The sequence below is a fragment of the Scyliorhinus canicula genome, chromosome 7 (assembly GCF_902713615.1).
Source record: "Scyliorhinus canicula chromosome 7, sScyCan1.1, whole genome shotgun sequence".
NCBI classification, from domain to species: domain Eukaryota; kingdom Metazoa; phylum Chordata; class Chondrichthyes; order Carcharhiniformes; family Scyliorhinidae; genus Scyliorhinus; species Scyliorhinus canicula.
The window spans coordinates 144015999-144037722 of record NC_052152.1 but is presented as its reverse complement, the minus strand read 5'-3'; the positions used below and the strand labels follow the sequence as shown (position 1 = coordinate 144037722).

The 21724-nt window shown below is 47.8% G+C and overlaps 1 protein-coding gene across 1 annotated transcript in view; it reads left to right on the top strand.

Moving 5' to 3' along the window:
- Positions 1–206: 206 nt before the first annotated feature.
- Positions 207–21724, top strand: part of LOC119968645 (bactericidal permeability-increasing protein-like) — a 77671-nt gene continuing 56153 nt past the window's right edge. The window contains exons 1-3 of the mRNA XM_038801266.1: positions 207–324; positions 2701–2815; positions 20896–21024. Coding sequence (XP_038657194.1) covers positions 213–324; positions 2701–2815; positions 20896–21024 — 356 coding nt within the window. The 5' untranslated portion in view covers positions 207–212. The remainder of the gene's footprint in view (positions 325–2700; positions 2816–20895; positions 21025–21724) is intronic.

The following is a 21724-nucleotide window of genomic DNA, read 5'->3' as shown; positions in this document are numbered from 1 at the left end:
AGCCGTGTGAACCATTGCGTATAAAACAAGTGTGTTTGTTAATAAATTGTCTTTTGGACACTGGTTGTGTGGTCATTCGGTCAATATAAGAAACAGCTTGTGATTCACACAGAAATAAAGAAGTCAACAAAGGGGAATTAATTTCTGAGACGAGAGAACTGATGAGTAGTTTTTCTAAGTTTAACCTCTAGATTGAAGGCCTCAAGGACGCAATGAAGTGGGCTGGAGGTCTTGTATTCTGCGTACTTTTTCTCCGCATAGTCAGTGTGTGGACCATTAATCCAGGATTTGAAGGAAAAATTACCACCAGAGGAATTAATTATGGTATGCTACCACCGTTTTATATTCTTATACCTTAAATAGGAATGTCTGAATATACATGTGGGTAGATGGAAGTACTTAGGATGTTACATATTTTTATCATACTTTTCACATCAAGTTTGTATGAACCTTGGTAAACAGTTGCTCTAAAATTGCCCGCATATCTTGTATTTATTAGTGGAATAACAATATGGCACATTGGAAATCAATTTGAAACCAAGTAACACTGAATCTCCATTCTGTCAGGAATGCTTTTCAATGTTGAATGCGATTTTTAAAGGACGCTTCAATCTCAAACAGCTACTGTAGCCCCAGCCACTTTGCTGGGAGTGCACCCTTCAGAACCCCCTTTCAGCTCTTATGCAACCTCCCTTCAGCTCCCCCCCTCCTCTCAGTACCCCCCTTCAGACCCACCCCCAGTCCCCCCCAAAACCCCCAGTCCCTCCTTTAGGCCCCCCTCAGTACACCCCTTGGCTCCCCTGAGATAATGGATCCCTGCAGAGCTATAAAAATAACAAATCTGAATCTCCCTTTTGAAACTGCCTCCACCTGTCAATCAGAAAGCTTTTAGCATGTCATGCAACATTAAATGGATTGTAAACAATGCAGATCCAAACTTTTAGCCATCTTGGCATACACACAGACTTCTATACTGTAAAGGGCAATTAAATTGACTGCATGAAAAACACTTCAAAGTTTTCCACCACTTTAAATGGACATTTGCCTTCGTCTCACAGACCTTTAAACTTGTAATGCTTGAAGACTTTTTATAGATTATCAAAGGGTCTGCTGCCCAGCACGAATCTTGATTTCTGCCTGACATACTATTCTGTGGCCAAAGACAAATACTGCTCCCAGCAGGCAACCCTGGAAAATCCTGGCCTTTTTTTTTAAATAAGGAGATGGAAACTGCAAGCACTTTAGATGTGCTCTCACCAAGGCCCTGCACAACTGTAGTAACACTTCCCTATTCTTAAATCCCAATCCTCTTTCAGTAAATGCCAAAATTCCATTTACCTTCCTAATCACTTGCTGTACCTGCATATTAACTTACCATGATTCATATACTGGGACTCTGTACCTCCAAGTTCTGTAATATTTTTCCTTTGAAGTAGTTTGCTGATTTTCTATTCTTCCTGCTAAAGCCAACAACTTCACGTTTACTCACATTATACTCCATTTGCCAAATCTTTTCGCATTCAATTAACATACCTATAGCCCTTTGTAGTCTCTCTACTTCCTCTTGACAGCTTATTATCCTACCTATCTTGGTATTATCAGCAAATTTAGCAATCCCTTTATCCAGATCATTGATGTTGATTATAAACAATTGAGACCCAGCACTGGTCCCTGTTGCATTCCACTAGTTACAACTTGTCAATCTGAAAAAGACCCATTTATCCCTATTCTCTGCTTCCCTATTCTCTGCTTACTTAACACTGAATAGCTGTTACACTTCTCATAGGTTTCTTCCTCTTCTCAAATATTCATCTTTCGGTACTGCACTATACCTTACAACTATGATTTGAGTTTCCGGCTTCAGCTGAATTATAGAGTTCTTGGAAGGGGAAAGATGCCTCAAGGGGCGAAGTAGTGAAGGGAGCAATGAAGGCAGAGAAGGTAATAAAGATCATGGGAAGTGAACTGTAAGCTTGGGGGGAATTTTCCAACTTTTTTTCCATGCCATCACTAAAACAGCCTATTATCACCTCTGCAATGTTCCCAAATTTAACTCCTCTAAATTAATCTGCTGAAACCCTTATACGTGACTTTTCTTTACCTCTAGAGTTGACTAGTCCAATGTTTCTTGACCAACCACCCCCATTCTTTGCCTGATAATCTTGATTAGCTCACACCAAATCCTGTCACCTTGTTACAAAGGCAAGGTTTTATTAAATTTACTTTGCTAAGATTTACTTTAAATCTTACTTTAAAGCCACCAAAAGCAAAATCTGATATGAAATGAAAATTGCTTATTGTCACGAGTAGGCTTCAATGAAGTTACTGTGAAAAGCCCCCAGTCGCCACATTCAGGCACCTGTTCGGGGAGGCTGGTACGGGAATCAAACCGTGCTGCTGGCCTGCTTGGTCTGCTTCAAAAGCCAGCGATTTAGCCCAGTGAGCTAAACCAGCCCTCAAGTCCTCCAAGATGGTGCTGATGCAAAGATGATTGAATTGCAGAGCCTGGCAGCAAAGACCAGAGTGAGACGATAGGATCATGTGGATAATGCCAATTATGGAAGTAGATCACCGTATGGTTTTATGAGGGAGGACAAATGAAATTGCTGAAGACTTTTGACAACCACAGCACACCATGAAAATTTATCTCTGTTTTGCCATTTCAAATTACTTGAAAAAATGGGTACAATTGTTTTTCAGGTTGTCAGATCGTAATGTCTGTTTTGCAAAATAGGTTGTTCGATATCAAAATTCCAGAAATTTCAGGCATCAAACATACTAATGCCTTACATCAACTTCAATACAACATAGACAGGTATGTTAATTATAATTTCTTTGATAATAATCGCCTAATGGAAGTTATTATTTTTATTTTTATTTTATCTTATTATTTCTTCTTTTTGTATTATCAGCTTATCTAAAATAGTGTCAATTCCTTCTGAATTTATGTGGAGATTTTTTGGAATGTTTAATTGAAATTGTATCCATAACATTTCATAGCAGCGAAGGAGACCATTCAGCCCACCACACTTGTGTCAGCTCTCTGAGATACCACATGACCTCATTCCCCTACCTTTCCCTCTCATTTTTTTATTTCTATGTTTAAATGTATTTCCACTACCCTTTTTAAAAGCTATCGCAGATTCTGTTTTTATACTGTTCCTGATGGGGCTTGTTCTCAAAACACATTACAAAACTTCCCCATGATTTGTTGTTTTGTAAATGATTTATGTTCTTCAGCAACTGGTTCATCAAGCATATAACTAGTTTAGTTCATCCACAGCCATCCTCACCCTCTATCCAACTTTCCTTTAATCTTATCTCTCCTCGGGAAAAGCGTCCCACTTTTTCTAGTCTCTTCTCAGGACTAAGAGCAAAATCTTCTGCTCTCTGGGATATACGGTGGCGACATGTAGAAGGAGGTCGCACGTTGGGTAGCTCCCGCTAGAGTCCTGGGCTTCTGGTCCTTTCCACCTGTTATTTGGGGGGAAATCTTTAGAAAATTTGTCCCAGGTGAGACTGGGTTGGCAAAGAATGTCCAAGAACCAGCAAAAAAATATTGGGAAGAAGGATTCAAACACCAGTCCGCCGGCAGGATCAATCCTATTATATTACTATTTCTGATAGTAATATTGTATTTTGTGCAACATGTGTTACTTACTTGCTTCTTCCAGGATTATCTTTAACTCAATAGTGATTAACACTCATAGTCTTCCAATTAGAGCAAATACTTCATTGAGTAACGTTGACTAATTAACTGTGAGTTTATTCTCTCTCCAATGCTTAAACTAGGTGTTACATGAACATGATTCATTAAGAAATACTTATGATTATCTACACCTGTGCTGAGCTGTCCTTGTATTCTTGTGGTCACTAGACCCTGTTCCTGTGAAGAGGCAGATCTTCCCTTGAGTCTGACTATTTATTCATCTCTAGTGCTGCCCTCTAGTGATTACTTAGTTGTAGTATCTTTACATAAACTCCTTGTATATATACAGATCACTATAGATTCGCACACCAGTCCGCCGGCAGGATCGATTATAGCGAAAGGTGTGTTGGCAGGGAAGATGGCAGAGGCAGGTTCGCCAGGTGGGGCTGCCTTTATAATGGTTGAGACACTGGCTGAGGTGATAGTGGCGGAATTTAAACGACAGTTCAATAAGCATTTCGAGCAGCATGGGAGGGTGATGCTGGAATCACTCAAGCAGTCGGTGGAAGGTCTGCTGGCCCCGATCAGGTGGAAGATTTTGATAATAGATCGCGGCGGCAGAATTTGACGATCGTGGGGTTGCCCAAGGGAGCGGAGGGCCCCAAGGATGACAGAGTTTATTGCGACGATGCTGAGGAAGCTGATGAGGGAGGGGGAGGAAAGTGGAGTATTCCACGATTGTGATTTCCAATCATGCTCCACACCTGGTAGACACGGTGCTAGAGAATGGACAGCCAATGGCTGGTGTGGAGTCTGGGTATGGAGCTGCTAGTGGATCTGGGTTTTTGTGTAAGGAAGGCCAAGGTGGTGGATGTGTATGGAGGGTTTAACAAGAATGGGGAGGTTTTGCCATCAGTAGTATGAGAGGCACTGAAGGCGATAGTGAGGGGGGAAGCGATTGCATACAAGGTGCAGGTGGATAGGGAAGCTAGGGAGGAATGTGAGCTGTGGGTGAATGAGATATTGGAGGTGGATAGGAAGTATTTGGAGGACCCTACCGCAGCGCTATTGGCCTGTAAGAAGTTATTGCAGACACAGTTTGATCTGGTGTCCATGGATAAAGTGGTGCAGAAGTTAATAATAATAACTTTTATTGTCACAAGTAGGCTTACATTAACACTGCGATGTTAAGGGGCAGTGCAGGGAGAAGGCCTGCCATCTGCTGGCATGCCAGTTGAGGGAGTAGGCGGCTTCCCGGGAGATTGTCCAGGTTCGGGAATGGTAAGGTGCAGTGGGGGGTGGAGGGGGGTGGGGTAGGAGAGCTGGTGTCAGCGCTGGAGAAGGTGAAAGGAGTATTTTATAAGATGTTGTACAGTTCGGAGCTGCTGGAGGATTATTCGGACATGGTGGAGTTTTTGGAGGGGTTGGAGCGCTCCAGAGTGGAGGAGGAAGATTGAGAAGAGGTGGACCAGCCGTTGGGGGTGGAATAAGTTAGGAGGGCAATAGCGAGGATGCAGTCAGAGAAGGCACCAGGGCCGGATGGGTTTCCGGTGGAATTTTATAAAGGGGTTGCAGACCGGAGGGGTTTGAAGACTCAATGTCTTGGGTGTCACGCCCATTGATGATGAGTCAGGCGTCTGTTTTACTTCTGTTCGGTAAGGATGAGGACCCAATGGAATGTGGGTCATTTCATTGTTAAACATGGATATAACGGTTTTGGTGAAGGTGCTTGTGCTCAGTTTGGAGGGGTGCCAACCGCCGGTAGTTGGGAGGATCAAACGGGTTTTGTGATGGGACGGCAATTATCTTCCAATGTGCGGCACCTACTAGGCAGAGAGGGAGGAAACAAAAGGTGATAGTGGCGTTAGATTCTGAGAAGGCTTTTGACAGGGTAGAGTGATGGTACTTGTTTGCAGTGTTGGAGCGGTTTGGGATGGGCCTTTAGTTTGTGTCGAGGAAGTGGAGAAGTGGTTGGGGTGCGAAGCCCTGCGGAGGTTGAATGTCACCTCGTTGTGTGCAAGGCTCGGCTTATAAAATTAAAGGTGGTGCAGCGGGCACAATTAACAAGGGCTAGGATGAGTCGAGTGTTTGAGGGGGTAGAGGATAAGGGTGAGGATTGTGGGGGTAGATGGGCCCCAGAGAATCACATGCATATGTTTGTGCATCCCCTATGCTAGCGAACTTTTGGGGTTCCTTCTTCAGCACCATGTCGCCGATCTTACAAAGGAAATTGGAACCTGGTCCCAGAAGCCATTTACGGGATGTCGGACTTACCGAAGCTGCAGGCGGATGCGGGGCAGGTGTCTTAGCCTGCGTTTCACTGATTGCTCACAGGCGGATTCTGTTGAAGTGGATGCCAGCTTCTCCACACACTGTCTCAGCATGGCTGGGGGATCTCAATGGCTGGGGGATCTCATGGAGTTTTTGTACCTTGAGAAAATTAAATATATATTGAGGGGTTCGATTGGGAATCTTCACATAAAATGCCAGCCATTTGTCATGTATTTCAAGGAACTGGTCACCGTCAAACGTTAGGGGTGGTGGGCATGGGGGGGGGGGGGGGGGGGGGGGGGGTGACGTGGTTGCGGGGGAGGTGGTTGTTTTGGGGTTGTTCATTTGTTTTGTATTTATATATTCAAAATATTTAATTAAAAAAATAATTTAAAAATCATCTGCTCTCACCAGCAGTGGGAAGCTTGGCGGACAAAAGAACTTAATTTAGCGAGAATCTAAAAATCAGTTTCCCGATGATGGGATGAACTTTAGCAATGATGTTCTCGGGACTTTAAAGACAGATCGATCATCCTGATGAATAATGTTGAGAAGCCTTTGGACATGCATCAATCAGCATGTCATGATGCTCATCAAAAGGCAAACTTGCCAGAATTAAGTTCCCCACCAGCGAGAAATTAGAATGTTCACATTCACGACTGGACATGAATGGTGTGCACTTGATGAGGTGGACTTCTTCCATGATGAACAGTGAGTTGCTATTGCATTGTCCGCATTTGGGAGCATCTGTAAATGCCAGTCTAGGGTTGAGGCTTTGTGGTGGTGTGGCACGTTGCATGGAGAATGACCAAGGAAGGGAGAAAGGGTTTGCAGCGAAGGGTGGAGTAGTGGGCCAGGCACAGATGAAAGGGCTATAGCATTCAGGCTTTCCAGCTGCCCTCTAAGTATGGCCCTCGGACCTTCGACCCCTGGAGGTAATGGTGGGTATAGTGACTTTCTCCTGTCCCCATCATGAGGGTTGGCAAGATCCTTACAGATGTAATGAGCTGAACAAAGGAATGTCGTGGTGTGGTCAGCCACCCTACCTCCCAGCAAAAACCACTCTCACTTCCACGCCCGCCACTGAATTTAGACTCCAGATTGGAAGATTCGGGATGAAGTCGCTCATCATTTGCATCACCTTATTAAACCGATTCTATATCCTTTCCATGACTCTGAACCTCTTCCTGAAGTATGGTGCGTAAAAACAGGACATAATATTCCAATCTAAATAAAGAATTTAGCTCTAGCATTGCCCATATTGATTAGACCTGGGATCTGATATTTTGGGTGGGATTCCCCATTGTTGATGGCGGTTTTGGGAACCACGATTGTACAGAGAATCGGACATCAGCCGAAAAACAAGGCCAACACTCTGGAATGCCACGCGCTGGTGTCTCAACAATGGCATGAATGCATTCTAAGCCACACGTACAGTTAGCGCTGTTGGCATTTCATTAATGGGCCCGTCCGGGTATTCGCTGGGGCTCCCACGATGCTCCGCCTCCACCAGGATGAATTACAGACAGTGAGATTCACTTGTAGTTTTAAGAATCAGGAAACAGGCACAGTGGCTGCTGAGGCAGACAGCGGAGGTTGGTCATGTTCCCAGATGTGCGACTGTGGGTTACCGTCCTGCTGCTGGCATGGCTGGCTGGGGGTGGGGAGGCATCTGGCCAGGGGGAGTAGCGGGGGGTGACCAGGGTATGGGGTTGGGGTGTGTTCCCGGGATTGGGGTGCCCAGGCAGGGACCATCATTACCATGAACCAAGGTGCCACTCTTCAGTTTGCCAGCTTGTTGGTTGGAATGAGTGTGTGTGGGAACTGGAGTGCTTATATAAGGCTGCAGCTTGTCAGCCTCTTGAGTGCCAATCCAGAGCCTGGCAAATCAGACACCATCTTTCAGTGGTATTGCTCTGGTTCCACATGGTGTCGGTGCTAGCCCATTAACAGATCCTGAATTGCTCCAGGAATGGCGCCGTCTCCATGGTCGTAGAACACCACCGATTCAGTCTCGGCATCAACACTTACTCTCTGAAATGGAGAATCTGACCCTTTGTACTTACAGCTTTACCACTTTGTCCTCATGTTTCTGTCTCTGAACATGTAAACATTTCTGTTCTACTATTTTTAGGATTTGAATGTAGAGTGTATATTTCCTCTTAAAATCTATCACCTCAACTTTATTTTCATTGAATTGCATGACACCCATCTGTCAATTCCACAAATCAGTCTATACACGCCTGAATGTGTTCACGATTGTCTTCACAGCCCTTGTACTCTGTTTTTATAGTGTCTGCTAACTTTGGCAACGTATCCCCTCCACCAACTGCAGAAAATGTCAAATTCTGAAATATTGGTATATATATTGAAATATATGATAGCTTTTAAAAAGGGCCATGGAAATGCATTGAAAAATAGAAATAAGAGGATGAGGGGCAAGTGCAAGAGAATGAGATCATGCTTTTTTCCTCAGAGAGACTTAAATCTGGAGATCCCAACAAATGCTAAAAAAGACTAGACGACATTCATAGTTTTTAAATGTCTGGTATCGTTAATTCAAACACTATGAATAATTTATTTTAAATGAACTCCATGTAATGAGCGAAGCAATTTTATATTCTGTAATAATTTATTTACATATGGATCAGCATATTGTTTGTTCCAATAAAATATCATTTGATCTGAAACTTTGGCTGGAATTTTGTCCTTACAGCCAAAGTCCCAATGGTTGGCCTGAAAGCAGGGTCAACCCTGTCTTGACTGTCTGTGGGATGAGGAGCCAAATTTTACAGGGATCGGGCCTACCATACTTATATTTATACTACTTATACTACTTATCCTGCTATACTTATTAAGGATGGTTGCCCATTCCCAGGAGCTGTCAGACATGCCATTTGAAGTCATTCACGTATAAGGACATCTTCAGTGTGTTCTCAGTGAGAACTGCCTGAAGATGACTGCCTCTAGAGGGAGCATGGTGACATAGTCACATGACTATGGAAATCCAGATGTGACATTAAAACTGGTTACGTTTCAAAACCAAAATATGCTTCTTTTAATATTGAACAAAAGATACAAACATCCCCCTTTTCCTAATGAACAAAAAACAACTTTGAATGCACGCTCCTGTGTGGCTATACTTTACCCAAGTTACTCAATATTCACCCACTGTTCCCATGCACTAACCACTGTTTTTTCTATGAGTCAGTCACTGCACGTGCATTGCACACTTAGGTCCCGTTTAGTGGCCCCGTTGATTATGGGCGCAAATCCCACAATTGCCGCTAAATCTCACCAGGAGTTTTCGCAGGTGAGATATCAGTTTGAAATTTTCCCACCACCCCGGTCTGTGAGTTTGGTAAGTTCACACCCAAAAAGGGTTTGGGTGGAGGGGATGGTCTTGATGTCCACTGGGCTGGAGGGGAGCAATTGGGACTTAAATTTAACTTTGAGATTGGGACACTCTTTACAAATGGTGCCGTGATTTCAGAATCCCAGTTTTGTCTGCAGCTGGCTGTGTAATCTTCGTTTGCACTCTGAAATTGCAGATGCTGTTTAATCAGGTGAGAAAAGGCGTTTGTAAAGCTGCCAAGTTTCACACAGCTTTTCTCACCTGATCCAGCACTCTGTGCAATTTTGGGAAGATTCCACCCATAGTCTTTAAATCATGCATGTTTCTTAATGGTGCATGTGTGCGTTGACATTGGCTTTTCATCTGGGTGATGTTCTTTGGCGAGAGAGTGCCATTCGCATGACCCTTGTTGCATGTTTTTCCATTCGGGTGGTTGGGGCCACAGGAACCTCTGTTATTGGTGATCATTCTGTGCTCAGTACAGCTGGTGAGATCCCTTCTTCCCGACCGGCAGATTACAGTGAAGGAACAACTTCACTAATTCATCGTTTATACCTGCGATTGTACTGGTATATTTGGTCACTCACTTCCATCGTGTACGATCGAGGTGACAATTTTTTTACACATGTCCCAGGATTACACATGGCCCGACACATGTTGAGGGTGCTAAGGGTTTGACACAGAATGGCTCCTCATGCTTTTTCGTGGCTATATGATTCTTCAAGGCAACTTTAAAGTTGCAACTTCTTTGCATACATTTTCTGCTGGCTGCTTTGCCTGGCCGATCACCTGTTTGGGTTCTTTGACTCCCACTTTGAATGGTCAATTATGAAATTGCGCATCATTATTTCCACCTGGTAACTTTATTCTGACTCTGAAATTTGTTTGTTCTGATTGCGCACAGCATGCTTCATTGAACATTCAAGTTTATCATGCATTTTCAACGGTATATACTCAGCTGGAATTGTTACCTTAAAGCATACCAATTTAGCTCTGAATTGAAAAATCTCCAGTGTAACTGCTTAATTTACTTTCAGCTCGTGCATTTCATCGCAGTGACATGACCGCTTACTATCTTGTGTTTGATTTGAATATTGTCTCCCTCTGTCTATTGCCCTTTCTCTGTTGGCACGTTCAGGGTTACCAGCCCAATCTTTAGACTTGCTTCAGCTGAAATGCGTGTTTGTTGTGTCCCATCTATCACCTGGACCTCAAGATATTTCTTCTTGCCATTACATTGGGCTCTCAAACCACTTTTCTGTGATATGTGTTTCGTGCCATCATACAGCCTCCATCTTTCTTTTGAGGGTTTCATTTTTGGATTGCCATTTTGAGCCACTTCACACGGATCTGTGAAGGTCATTGTGCTGCATGATGTACAGTGTCTATCTGGCACTTCTGATTCACTTGATGCTCTCCCTCTGTGGTCATCATTGTAACAGTCACAAATAATTTGTCCCCTATAAACTTGATGAAACCAACTTGTTGTTTCCATCATGTATAATTCTTCACCTGACTCATCCATTGAAATCTCTCCAGTAGACATTTCTATTGGCCTGTTTTGCTTCTTTTGGTCAAACGCCTGTGTGCAAAATGATTCTGCTTCTTGCAGTTAAAGCACAGTAGGGCGATTCTCCATCATGTTGCGCCGGATACAAATCATGCTAAGTCAGGAGAATTTCAGGAGAGACCCAAAACAAGATTTGCATTGGGTGTTAAACAGTTTCCGATGCTCCTGGCCCACTCCAGCTGGCATGATCGGGATCTTGCCCAGAAATGGTGAGAGCCTGATCAGAGCTGATTTGCATTCATTTTAATCTCATGAGTGAGATTAAAGTCAAATGCAGTGCCCTCCTGGTATGCTCCCATTTCCCCCCCTGCGTAAAGTCATATGGGCGCAATTCACTACAGATCCCTAAAAAGTGGAAACCAGGCACCATGGACTCTGAGGGGGGTGCATGAAGGTGAGTACACCTCTCCACCTACCTCCAGGGAGCACAAGGGCATAGTAGCCGCCGGCCAGATGCCGTGGGGGCTCCTTCAAGGGACCTGGGGAATGGGGGTTCAGGTTGGGCTGGAGGAGGCAGGTCAGGGTTTCCCGCGGATGGAAGTTGCTTTGAGTCTGTGAAGCCTTGAAGTCTGCTTTCTTTCGTGTTTAACACCCCATAGCAGGCAAAGCACAGCTGCAGCCTATCTGTCTTAAAGCCCTCTCATTGGACAGAGACATTCTGTAGCTTGTTTCTGGCGAAGCATTTCATTCCCCTTGATGTTTCAATAGACTCTGTGGTTTCACTGTTGCAGTATGTCTTCTTTTATAGAAAAAGTAGGAGCAGGAGGAAGCCATTCGGCCCTTCAAGCCCGCTCTGCCATTCATTATGATCAAGGCTGCTCATCCAGCTCAATAGCCTAATCCCACTTTCCCCATATCCTTTGATCCCCTTCACCTTAAGTGCTATACCTATTTCTTGAAACCATACAATGTTTTGAACTTACTACAAATTTCAGAGGCTTACCAGTCTCTGGGTGAAGAAATTTCTACTCATCTCTCTCCTAAATTGTCTGCCCCGTATCTTCAGACTGTGACCCCTAGTTCTTGACACACCCACCATCGGGAACATCGTTCTTGCATTTACCCTGTTTAGTCCTATTAGAATTTTATAGGTTTCTAGGAGATTCCCCCTCATTCTTCTGAACTCCAGGGAATACAATCCTACTACAGTAGTCCCCCGTTATACCGCGCTCCGCAATACCGCGGTTCGCGATATACCGCGGGGGGGCTTATGGACCCCAACTGTCAGTTGAATAAATTCTTCTGTGCCGGTTTTCGGTCGGGGGCGGGGATCACGCCACGCCGGTCGGAAACCGCTGCGAAGAGCGCACGACCGGCGCGGCTTGATCCCTGCTCCCGCCCGAAAACCAGTGCTGGAGAATTCGGCAGCTGGCGTTGGAGCGGGAATCACGCCGCCCCCCCCCCGCCGATTCTCCACCCCACAGGGGCGGTCGGAGAATCCCCCCCACTATTAGAAAGGGAATAATAATCCAGAACTGCGACGATTGACAATATTATAGAATTTCACACCTCAAAGCTGCAATGCCTCTGTGTTTGATCCCTATCCCACAGCGGGGTATATCTCCCCATCTAAACTCAGGTCTCTCTTCAGACCCTCCAAGCAATTCCAGCAGTTAGACCCCATGAGACCCAGAGTGACAGACATCCTGAAATCACTACTTCTTCACTCACTGACCACTTGAAGCAGTGGGGCAAAGAAATGCATCCCCGACCCACACTCCGACATAGCCTAGGATTCAGTGGGCAGTCAGCAGACAGACAGGAGTCAGACCTAATTTGGACCTGAGGAGCCACCACAGTTTACCTCAGAGTGAGTCATCATCACCCTTCTGCTTGGCAAATGACCTGCTGATGCTGCCAACTCAGGCCCATCACCCTGGTGTGATGTCAAATAGACCTTTGAAAGGAGGGGAGGGGAACAGAAGGGGATTAGGGTTTGGGGAAAGTGGGGAACAGGCCTCGGGGAAGTGGGTTTTGAGGCTGGGGGGACTGGGGTGGAGCATGGTGGTGTTGAGTTGCTGGACACAAAGGTTCATATTTGGCAAACCTGGGGCTAGTCCTTTGTGCCTGTCGGACCTTGGCTACTGCCTGTTCTTCATCCTCTAGGTCCTCATTAGACTTATCCTCCACTCCTTTCTGCTCTTCTTCGTCCTCAGATGAAACCATACGTTTCTCCTCCTCCAGCATGTCTCCCTGCTGCTGTGCTAGGTTGTGGAGGGCACAGCAGACTACTACAATGTTAGAGAACATCTGCATGATCCTGAGGTGTTAGTTATAGAGGATCTGTACATTTAGGGGATGGAACCCCTTTCTGTTCATAAAGAGTGCTCCCTAATGCCACTGTGCTCTCAAGGCGACATGCATGCCATCAATGGACGTGGACCAGTGGCATCCCAGCAATGGTGCCGAATTCTGCATCCCAGGCATCTTGGTGGGCCTGGTCTAGGTCGAAGTGGATATAGTTCGATGCTTGTTACCTCCTAGATGTGCCAATGGGCTGATGATTGTGAGATGCTGCACAGCTGCCTGCTCAAACCCTAGAATGACCCGTGGAGTAGATGTTGAGGGCAATCGTAAGCTTCATGGCCACCAAGAGTATATCTCCTCATCATCGGGCACCAGGCTCATGAGGATGTGGCACAGGTGCTGCATTGTCTCGATGGTCAGATGCAGTCTTCTGTGGCACATGGTGTCTGGCAACTCATTGAAGAACCATTGGGGCCTGTACACCTGAAGTGAACATTGGTGTACTCTTCTGGTCCCCTCCTCAGCTTGATGGGCAGCCGGGACTTGAGCCTGAGCAGTAACCCCCTGTTGCTGTGGTGCAGGCTCCAGTCTGCGTTGGCCTTGACGCAGTCACCAACGACTGTCCACCTTGACTGTGGTCATTAGGATGATGACCAGCTCCACTGGCTCTATCCCAAAATGCACCTTTACTTTGAGAGGAAGTGGAGAAGGAGAGAGAGAAAGAGAGACAGTCAATAAAGTTATCTATCCCGGGACTCTCATCTCTGCGCCCCCCCCCCCCCCCCCCCCCCACCCTCCCCCCCCATACCAACACCCCTTGTCCTCATGATCCTAGAGGCCGACAACCTATCACCCTCCCCAGCGCATAGCGCCGTCTTCAATATCTTCCGTCCATAACACATCATCAACTCAACGGCCATAGGCACTGTCTCATGCCCCCTCGTAATCACTCATAGTCACATCCAGGCAGTCCCCTCCCTTCATTTTGGCAGCAAAGGGGCTCTTCATGTGCTGTGGATGCCCATGTGAAGCTATATGGCTCCTGCATCCACCAGTGCAGTCATGTGGTCGGTGCTGCAAGGTGTACCAGGTACAAAGCTCTTTCTGTAATTATACAGGGCCTTGATGAGGCTCCACCTGGAATATTGTGTGTAATTTTGGTCTCCTTATTTGAGGAAGGATGTTCTAGCTATAAAGGAAATGCAGCAAAGGTTTACTAGACTGATTCCTGGGATGGCAGACTGACATACAAGGAGAGATTGAATTACAGTAGTCCCCCTTTATAACGCGGGTGTTGGGGTCCAAGACAGCCACCCACGTTGCATCCGAGCCGCGGATATCCACGATGGGTGTTTTAAACTTATTTAAAAATCTATGCTAGCGCTTCCCATTGAGAGTCTACGGGGGGCGGGGGGAGAGGTCAGACCCCCGTAGACTCACAATGGGAAGCGCTAGCATAGATTTTTAAATACATTTAAAACCCCCATCGTGGATCTAATTAAAACAGTGTCAATTTCAGCGGCCGGCTCACTTTGATCCGGAGAGGGAAGCTGCTCTCTCACTGAAGCAATCAGCCGGCCGCTGAAATTGACACTGCCGGCTGCTCTCTCCCTCCAATCAGAAACATTAAAACTTAAAAGTTGGATTGGAGGGAGAGAGCAGTGGGCAGTGTCAATTTCAGCGGCCGGCTGATTGTTTCAGTGAGAGAGCAGCTTCCCTCTCCGGATCAAAGTGAGCCGGCCGCTGAAATTGACACTGTTTTAATTAGATCCACGATGGGGGTTTTAAATGTATTTAAAAATCTATGCTAGCGCTTCCCATTGTGAGTCTACGGGGGTCTGACCTCTCCCCCCGCCCCCCGTAGACTCACAATGGGAAGCGCTAGCATAGATTTTTAAATAAGTTTAAAACACCCATCGTGGATATCCGCGGCTCGGATGCAACGCGGGTGGCTGTCTTGGACCCCAACACCCGCGTTATAAAGGGGGACTACTGTAATTCAATCTCTCCTTGTATGTCAGTCTGCCATCCCAGGAATCAGTCTAGTAAACCTTTGCTGCATTTCCTTTATAGCTAGAACATCCTTCCTCAAATAAGGAGACCAAAATTACACACAATATTCCAGGTGGAGCCTCATCAAGGCCCTGTATAATTACAGAAAGAGCTTTGTACCTGGTACACCTTGCAGCACCGACCACATGACTGCACTGGTGGATGCAGGAGCCATATAGCTTCACATGGGCATCCACAGCACATGAAGAGCCCCTTTGCTGCCAAAATGAAGGGAGGGGACTGCCTGGATGTGACTATGAGTGATTACGAGGGGGCATGAGACAGTGCCTATGGCCGTTGAGTTGATGATGTGTTATGGACGGAAGATATTGTATTGAAGACGGCGCTATGCGCTGGGGAGGGTGATAGGTTGTCGGCCTCTAGGATCATGAGGACAAGGGGTGTTGGTATGGGGGGGAGGCGCAGAGATGAGAGTCCCGGGATAGATAACTTTATTGACTGTCTCTCTTTCTCTCTCTCCTTCTCCACTTCTTCTCAAAGTAAAGGTGCATTTTGGGATAGAGCCAGTGGAGCTGGTCATCATCCTAATGACCACAGTCAAGGTGGACAGTCGTTGGTGACTGCGTCAAGGCCAACGCAGACTGGAGCCTGCACCACAGCAACAGGGGGTTACTGCTCAGGCTCAAGTCCCGGCTGCCCATCAAGCTGAGGAGGGGACCAGAAGAGTACACCAATGTTCACTTCAGGTGTACAGGCCCCAATGGTTCTTCAATGAGTTGCCAGACACCATGTGCCACAGAAGACTGCATCTGACCATCGAGACAATGCAGCACCTGTGCCACATCCTCATGAGCCTGGTGCCCGATGATGAGGAGATATACTCTTGGTGGCCATGAAGCTTACGATTGCCCTCAACATCTACTCCACGGGTCATTCTAGGGTTTGAGCAGGCAGCTGTGCAGCATCTCACAATCATCAGCCCATTGGCACATCTAGGAGGTAACAAGCATCGAACTATATCCACTTCGACCTGGACCAGGCCCACCAAGATGCCTGGGCTGCAGAATTCGGCACCATTGCTGGGATGCCACTGGTCCACGTCCATTGATGGCATGCATGTCGCCTTGAGAGCACAGTGGCATTAGGGAGCACTCTTTATGAACAGAAAGGGGTTCCATCCCCTAAATGTACAGATCCTCTATAACTAACACCTCAGGATCATGCAGATGTTCTCTAACATTGTAGTAGTCTGCTGTGCCCTCCACAACCTAGCACAGCAGCAGGGAGACATGCTGGAGGAGGAGAAACGTATGGTTTCATCTGAGGACGAAGAAGAGCAGAAAGGAGTGGAGGATAAGTCTAATGAGGACCTAGAGGATGAAGAACAGGTAGTAGCCAAGGTCCGACAGGCACAAAGGACTAGCCCCAGGTTTGCCAAATATGAACCTTTGTGTCCAGCAACTCAACACCACCATGCTCCACCCCAGTCCCCCCAGCCTCAAAACCCACTTCCCCGAGGCCTGTTCCCCACTTTCCCCAAACCCTAATCCCCTTCTGTTCCCCTCCCCTCCTTTCAAAGGTCTATTTGACATCACACCAGGGTGATGGGCCTGAGTTGGCAGCATCAGCGGGTCATTTGCCAAGCAGAAGGGTGATGATGACTCACTCTGAGGTAAACTGTGGTGGCTCCTCAGGTCCAAATTAGGTCTGACTCCTGTCTGTCTGCTGACTGCCCACTGAATCCTGGGCTATGTCGGAGTGTGGGTCGGGGATACATTTCTTTGCCCCACTGCTTCAAGTGGTCAGTGAGTGAAGAAGTAGTGATTTCAGGATGTCTGTCACTCTGGGTCTCATGGGGTCTAACTGCTGGAATTGCTTGGAGGGTCTGAAGAGAGACCCGAGTTTAGATGGGGAGATATACCCCGCTGTGGGATAGGGATCAAACACAGAGGTATTGCAGCTTTGAGGTGTGAAATTCTATAATATTGTCAGTCGTCGCAGTTCTGGATTATTATTCCCTTTCTAATAGTGGGGGGGATTCTCCGACCGCCCCCGTGGGGTGGAGAATCGGCCGGGGGGGGGGGGGGGGTGATTCCCACTCCAACGCCAGCTGCCGAATTCTCCAGCACTGGTTTTCGGGCGGAAGCGGGGATCAAGCCGCGCCGGTCGTGCGCTCTTCGCAGCGGTTTCCGACCGGCGTGGCGTGATCCCCGCCCCCGACCGAAAACCGGCACAGAAGAATTTATTAGCAGGCGTCAGTGTGGCGGGGCAGGATTCACACCGCCTCCTTCACACCGCCTCCTGCCGATTCTCCGACTCAGCAGGGGGTTGGAAAATCCCGCCCACTAGTAGAAAGGGAGTAATAATGCAGAACTGCGACGATTGACAATATGATAGAATTTTGCATTTTAAAGCTGCAATGCCTCTGTGTTTGATCCCTATCCCACAAGGGGGGCATATCTCCTCATCTGAACTCAGGTCCCCCCGGCAATTCTCCGGGCCCCGATGGGCCGGGTGGCCACCTGTTTTCGGCCAGTCCTGCCTGCGTGAAATAGATATGGTCCATCCCGGCAGGAGCTGGCTTGGAGGGAGGCTAGCGGAGTCTTCAGGGGGCCGCGGGGGGATCCGGTCCCGAGGGGGGTGCCACGGTGGCCTGGCCCACGATCGGGGCCCACCGATCTGCGGGCAGCCCTGTGCCATGGGGGATCTCTTCCCCTTCGCGCCGGCCATGGCGGAGCCTTACAGAGGCCGGCGGAGCCTTACAGAGGCCAGCGCAGAGAAGAAACCCCCTGTGCATGCGCAGGAAACATGCCGGTGGTTCTGCGCATGCGCCAACTCGCGACGGCCCATGGCGGCCCTTCAGCACCTGTTGCTGCGGCGCCAACCACGCCGCCGCTGGCCTAGCCCCCGGATGTTCACGTCACTCTTGGCGCCGGCATCGGGCCATCCCGCCAATTGCGGGAGAATCCCGGCCCGTGTTCACCCATGTCCACTCTGTTCTCATAAAACATTCTTAATCTTACGAGGGCCTACTGTTACATCTAGGTGTTACCGCAGGATACACATTAGAGGTAGAGGTGGCCGGTTACCTAATGTTCCCTGTGGTCTGTGATGCCTTTGCCGGGCATCCTCTGGAGGCCCTGGCCTTTGAGGGCTCCAGCCGAGTTACAGGTGTCACTGGTGTCGCCATGTCACCTTATTCTGTCCGCTGCCCCTGAAATGCATTGATGTTAGATGGGGGGTTTTAGAAGGTCTGGAGAATGCCTGAGTCTCCTTGGTGGAAGGCCCCAGGATGGGCTCCAGTGTTTCCACCTCCCCCAAGGGAATCATGGGCCCTGGGTTACTCCATGGAACAGAAGTGATGCTGAGGTGAGCTCCAAAAGCCTCAGTGCCACCTGGTGCTGCCAGTCCTGGAGGCCGCCATTTTTCTGCAGCTCAGTGAGTGAGCCATACATTGTAGGTTGCCAGTCATGGCTCAGACATTCTGCCCCAGACTTTTCACTGCAGACTCCACCCTTGCAGTGCTGGCCCGGATGCCGCGCAATGCAGACACAATCTCCTGCAACTGAAGGCTTCCAGACACCTCCAATCGGCCTTGCAGTTGCTGAAATGTAGCTGAGAACCCCTCCTGGATTTCATGGCTCTACCTTTGCATCTCCAGCAGCTCAGAGAGAACCTTTTCCAGAGGTTCGACATCTGGCTAAGGGGCAGCTGTGTCCTGGAATCCAGCAAACCTCCGACTGCTGTCTCCCTTGGACATTCCTGCCTCCTATTGATGTGCATCAGCAGCTGTGTGGTGCTCATCAGATTATGACTCAGAAGCCTGACCACTAATGGTGCCCAGCGAGGTATGTGTCACTACGCTGATGGATGATGCAGGGGAAAGCTGTGACACTGTGTCCTCCTCGGAGCTCTCCTCTGAGTTGGTCCCTTTGGTTGCAGGGCGGGCAGCAACTCCAGATGGCCTGGCCTCATCTGATGGAGATCTTGCAACACAAGGGATATGGGTTCAGTGAATGGGAAGGACAAGGGGCAGGGAAATAAACAACTCACTTGAGACAGGTGATCTGGATGAAGATGCAGTGGATCCTCACTTCTCTGGTGCAGGCCAACCTCACTGTCAGTCACTGCTCACTTCATGCCCTCACACACGCGCCCTTCCCTTACAGGGGTTTAGGTCTTAAAACTCAAGCATCCCCTCCCCCCCCCCCCCCCACCCACCCTCCTCCCCCCCACCAGTCTTCTCCCTTTCCCTTTTATTGTGTGCAATCTTCTCCTGTGAGGACAAAAGAGGACATTATGAGTTGGATGCCTGGCAGATCAGGGGGTCTATCCCAGGTGGAATGTGTGAGCATTGGGCCTAGGCAGGAAGGGGTTGAGATAGGGAGTGCCAAGGGTCGTTCTGAGGAAGATGCTGGGGGGGGGTGGGTCGGGTGTCAGGAGGTTGAAAGATGGCAAGGAGTGGTTAATGGTGATATTCCAGGGGTGACAGACGGCGCTGATGCCAGCAGGAGACGGGGGGGGGGGGGGGGGGGGGGGGGGGAGGACTCATCCTTGCAGCTCGTAGGAGGTCATTGATTTTCATTCGACATTGGGTACTGGTCCTCCTGGTCAGGCTGCTGGCACCAAACCCCAGGCAGGTTTGGAGAAGTTACTTTGAGGTATCCTGCCCACTCGGGGGTGCCCCACCTCTCCTCCACGGTGTCCAGAAGCATGTTCAGGACTGTCTCCCGGGAGTGAGGAGCAGATCTCTGTGCTGTCATCCCCCTGGCTTTACTGGGAGTGAGTGCTGAGGGATGGTTTCAGTGCAGCTCCCCCTTGTTAACAGCAAACAGCTCAGCCTTGAGCCAGGTGAATCAAATGCCTGGGGACTTTGGCCCGGCATGAATCACTTGGAGGATCATTTATTGCACTAACATCGGTGGATTGCAATTTAGATCATGGCAACTGGCCCAGAGGGAATCGCACCACATTTCCCACCGGAGGTCATGCTTTGAAATTGTTTGGGAGAATTGCGGCCAGTGTTTCTCTTTCCCCCACATCAGGACATATCCTGTTTCTGTATCCTGGTGCAGGAGCAAAAATCAGGCCAGGCATAAAGATCAGAAATTAGAGCATTGAAGAACCACTCGGTGGGATTGAGAGAAAGGCAAACATGGCTGGAGCAGGCAGTTGCAACATAAGGGGGTTAAAGTGGTGGATTCATGCATTAAATTTGGAGGCAGCAATAGTGGAAAAGAGCTTTGTTGGGGAGGATTGAGGTACTGGTGATGCTCAGTTCAGGTCACCTTTTGTTTGGAGAAGCACGTGGCATTGTCAGTATTGGAGTAAGGTTGATGTCAAGTGGTTAAAAACAACAACTTAAGTCTTTCCAATGTTCACTGAAGGAAGTTATGACTCAGCCAAGACTTCGGCCAGGATTTTACAGTTCCTCCTGCTTGGCGGGATAGTATAGTCCCGTGAACTGAACAGAGATTTAAATTGCCCGCCTCATCTGCTGGGCGGAGACACATCGCAGTGGGCCAGAGAATCCTGGCCTGAGGGTGCAATTTTAACATGCCCAGGATTGGCCATTCAGCTAACACACTGTATGAAACATATAAAAATGTATCCCCTGAACACTGGAATTTTGTGTAAGTATGAGAGTAAATTGATCAACTTATGCAAAGGTGCATGTTTATTTTCTTAACAAGTGTCATGGAAATGGAAAACATGGGTGAGTGTACTGCTTATACATATTAGTCAAATTATAAACACCATTCATCCAGCAGAATTTTTTTTCCCCCACAGGGTTACCATACGTAATGTGAATTTGCCAGACATGAGCATTATCTTAGTCCCGAACTTGGGACTGAAAGTTGCGATGTCCAATGGTTACATTGAGACAAATGGTAACTGGCAGATCAAATCAAAAATTTTGTAAGTACTCCTTACCTCGGAATATAAACGTTACAGCATTAGAATTTTAAGAATTTCTCTTGTTTGGTACCCTGTGCAACTTATTGTGGAGGTTTATTTCTGGTGTTATTGCAGAAGTAAGTAATTCCAAATATATCGGAAAACACACTGAATACACCAAATTTGAGTATTGCCTCATTTTCACTTAATGGCACGTTTCTCTGGCCTCATTGTGCTCAAGCGAGAGTGGACGAGGCCGGTGAATAGTGGGAGAGGCCAAAAATGAGAACCGCGCTGGGCGCCAAACAGTTTGCGACAAAACCAGCTTGCTCCCATAGGCAAAATCAGGATCTCACCGTAGCATGGTGAGAAGCCAATTATCACCACTTAAATCCTATTTGCATACAATTAACAGGAGCCACCCCATATCCAACAGCCTCCCTTCATTCATCGGCTTCCCCAGCAAGTGGCATCATTGTCTCCGATTACAACTCCTTTTTAAAAAGGTGAACCTGGCAGAAGGGCTTCTGCAGGGAGACAAGGAAGTGAGTAGCTATCTTCGTTCACAGGCAAAGAGCCCTGGAGCACTGGACTTGCCACACCAGTTTTGGCAGGGGGGCACCTCCGGCTGGGGTGGGCCACCATGGGGGGGGGGATTGGCTTTAAGGGGAAGGTGGTGGGCGTAGTCCACACTGGGGGAAGCAACCACGTGCAGCTCTGC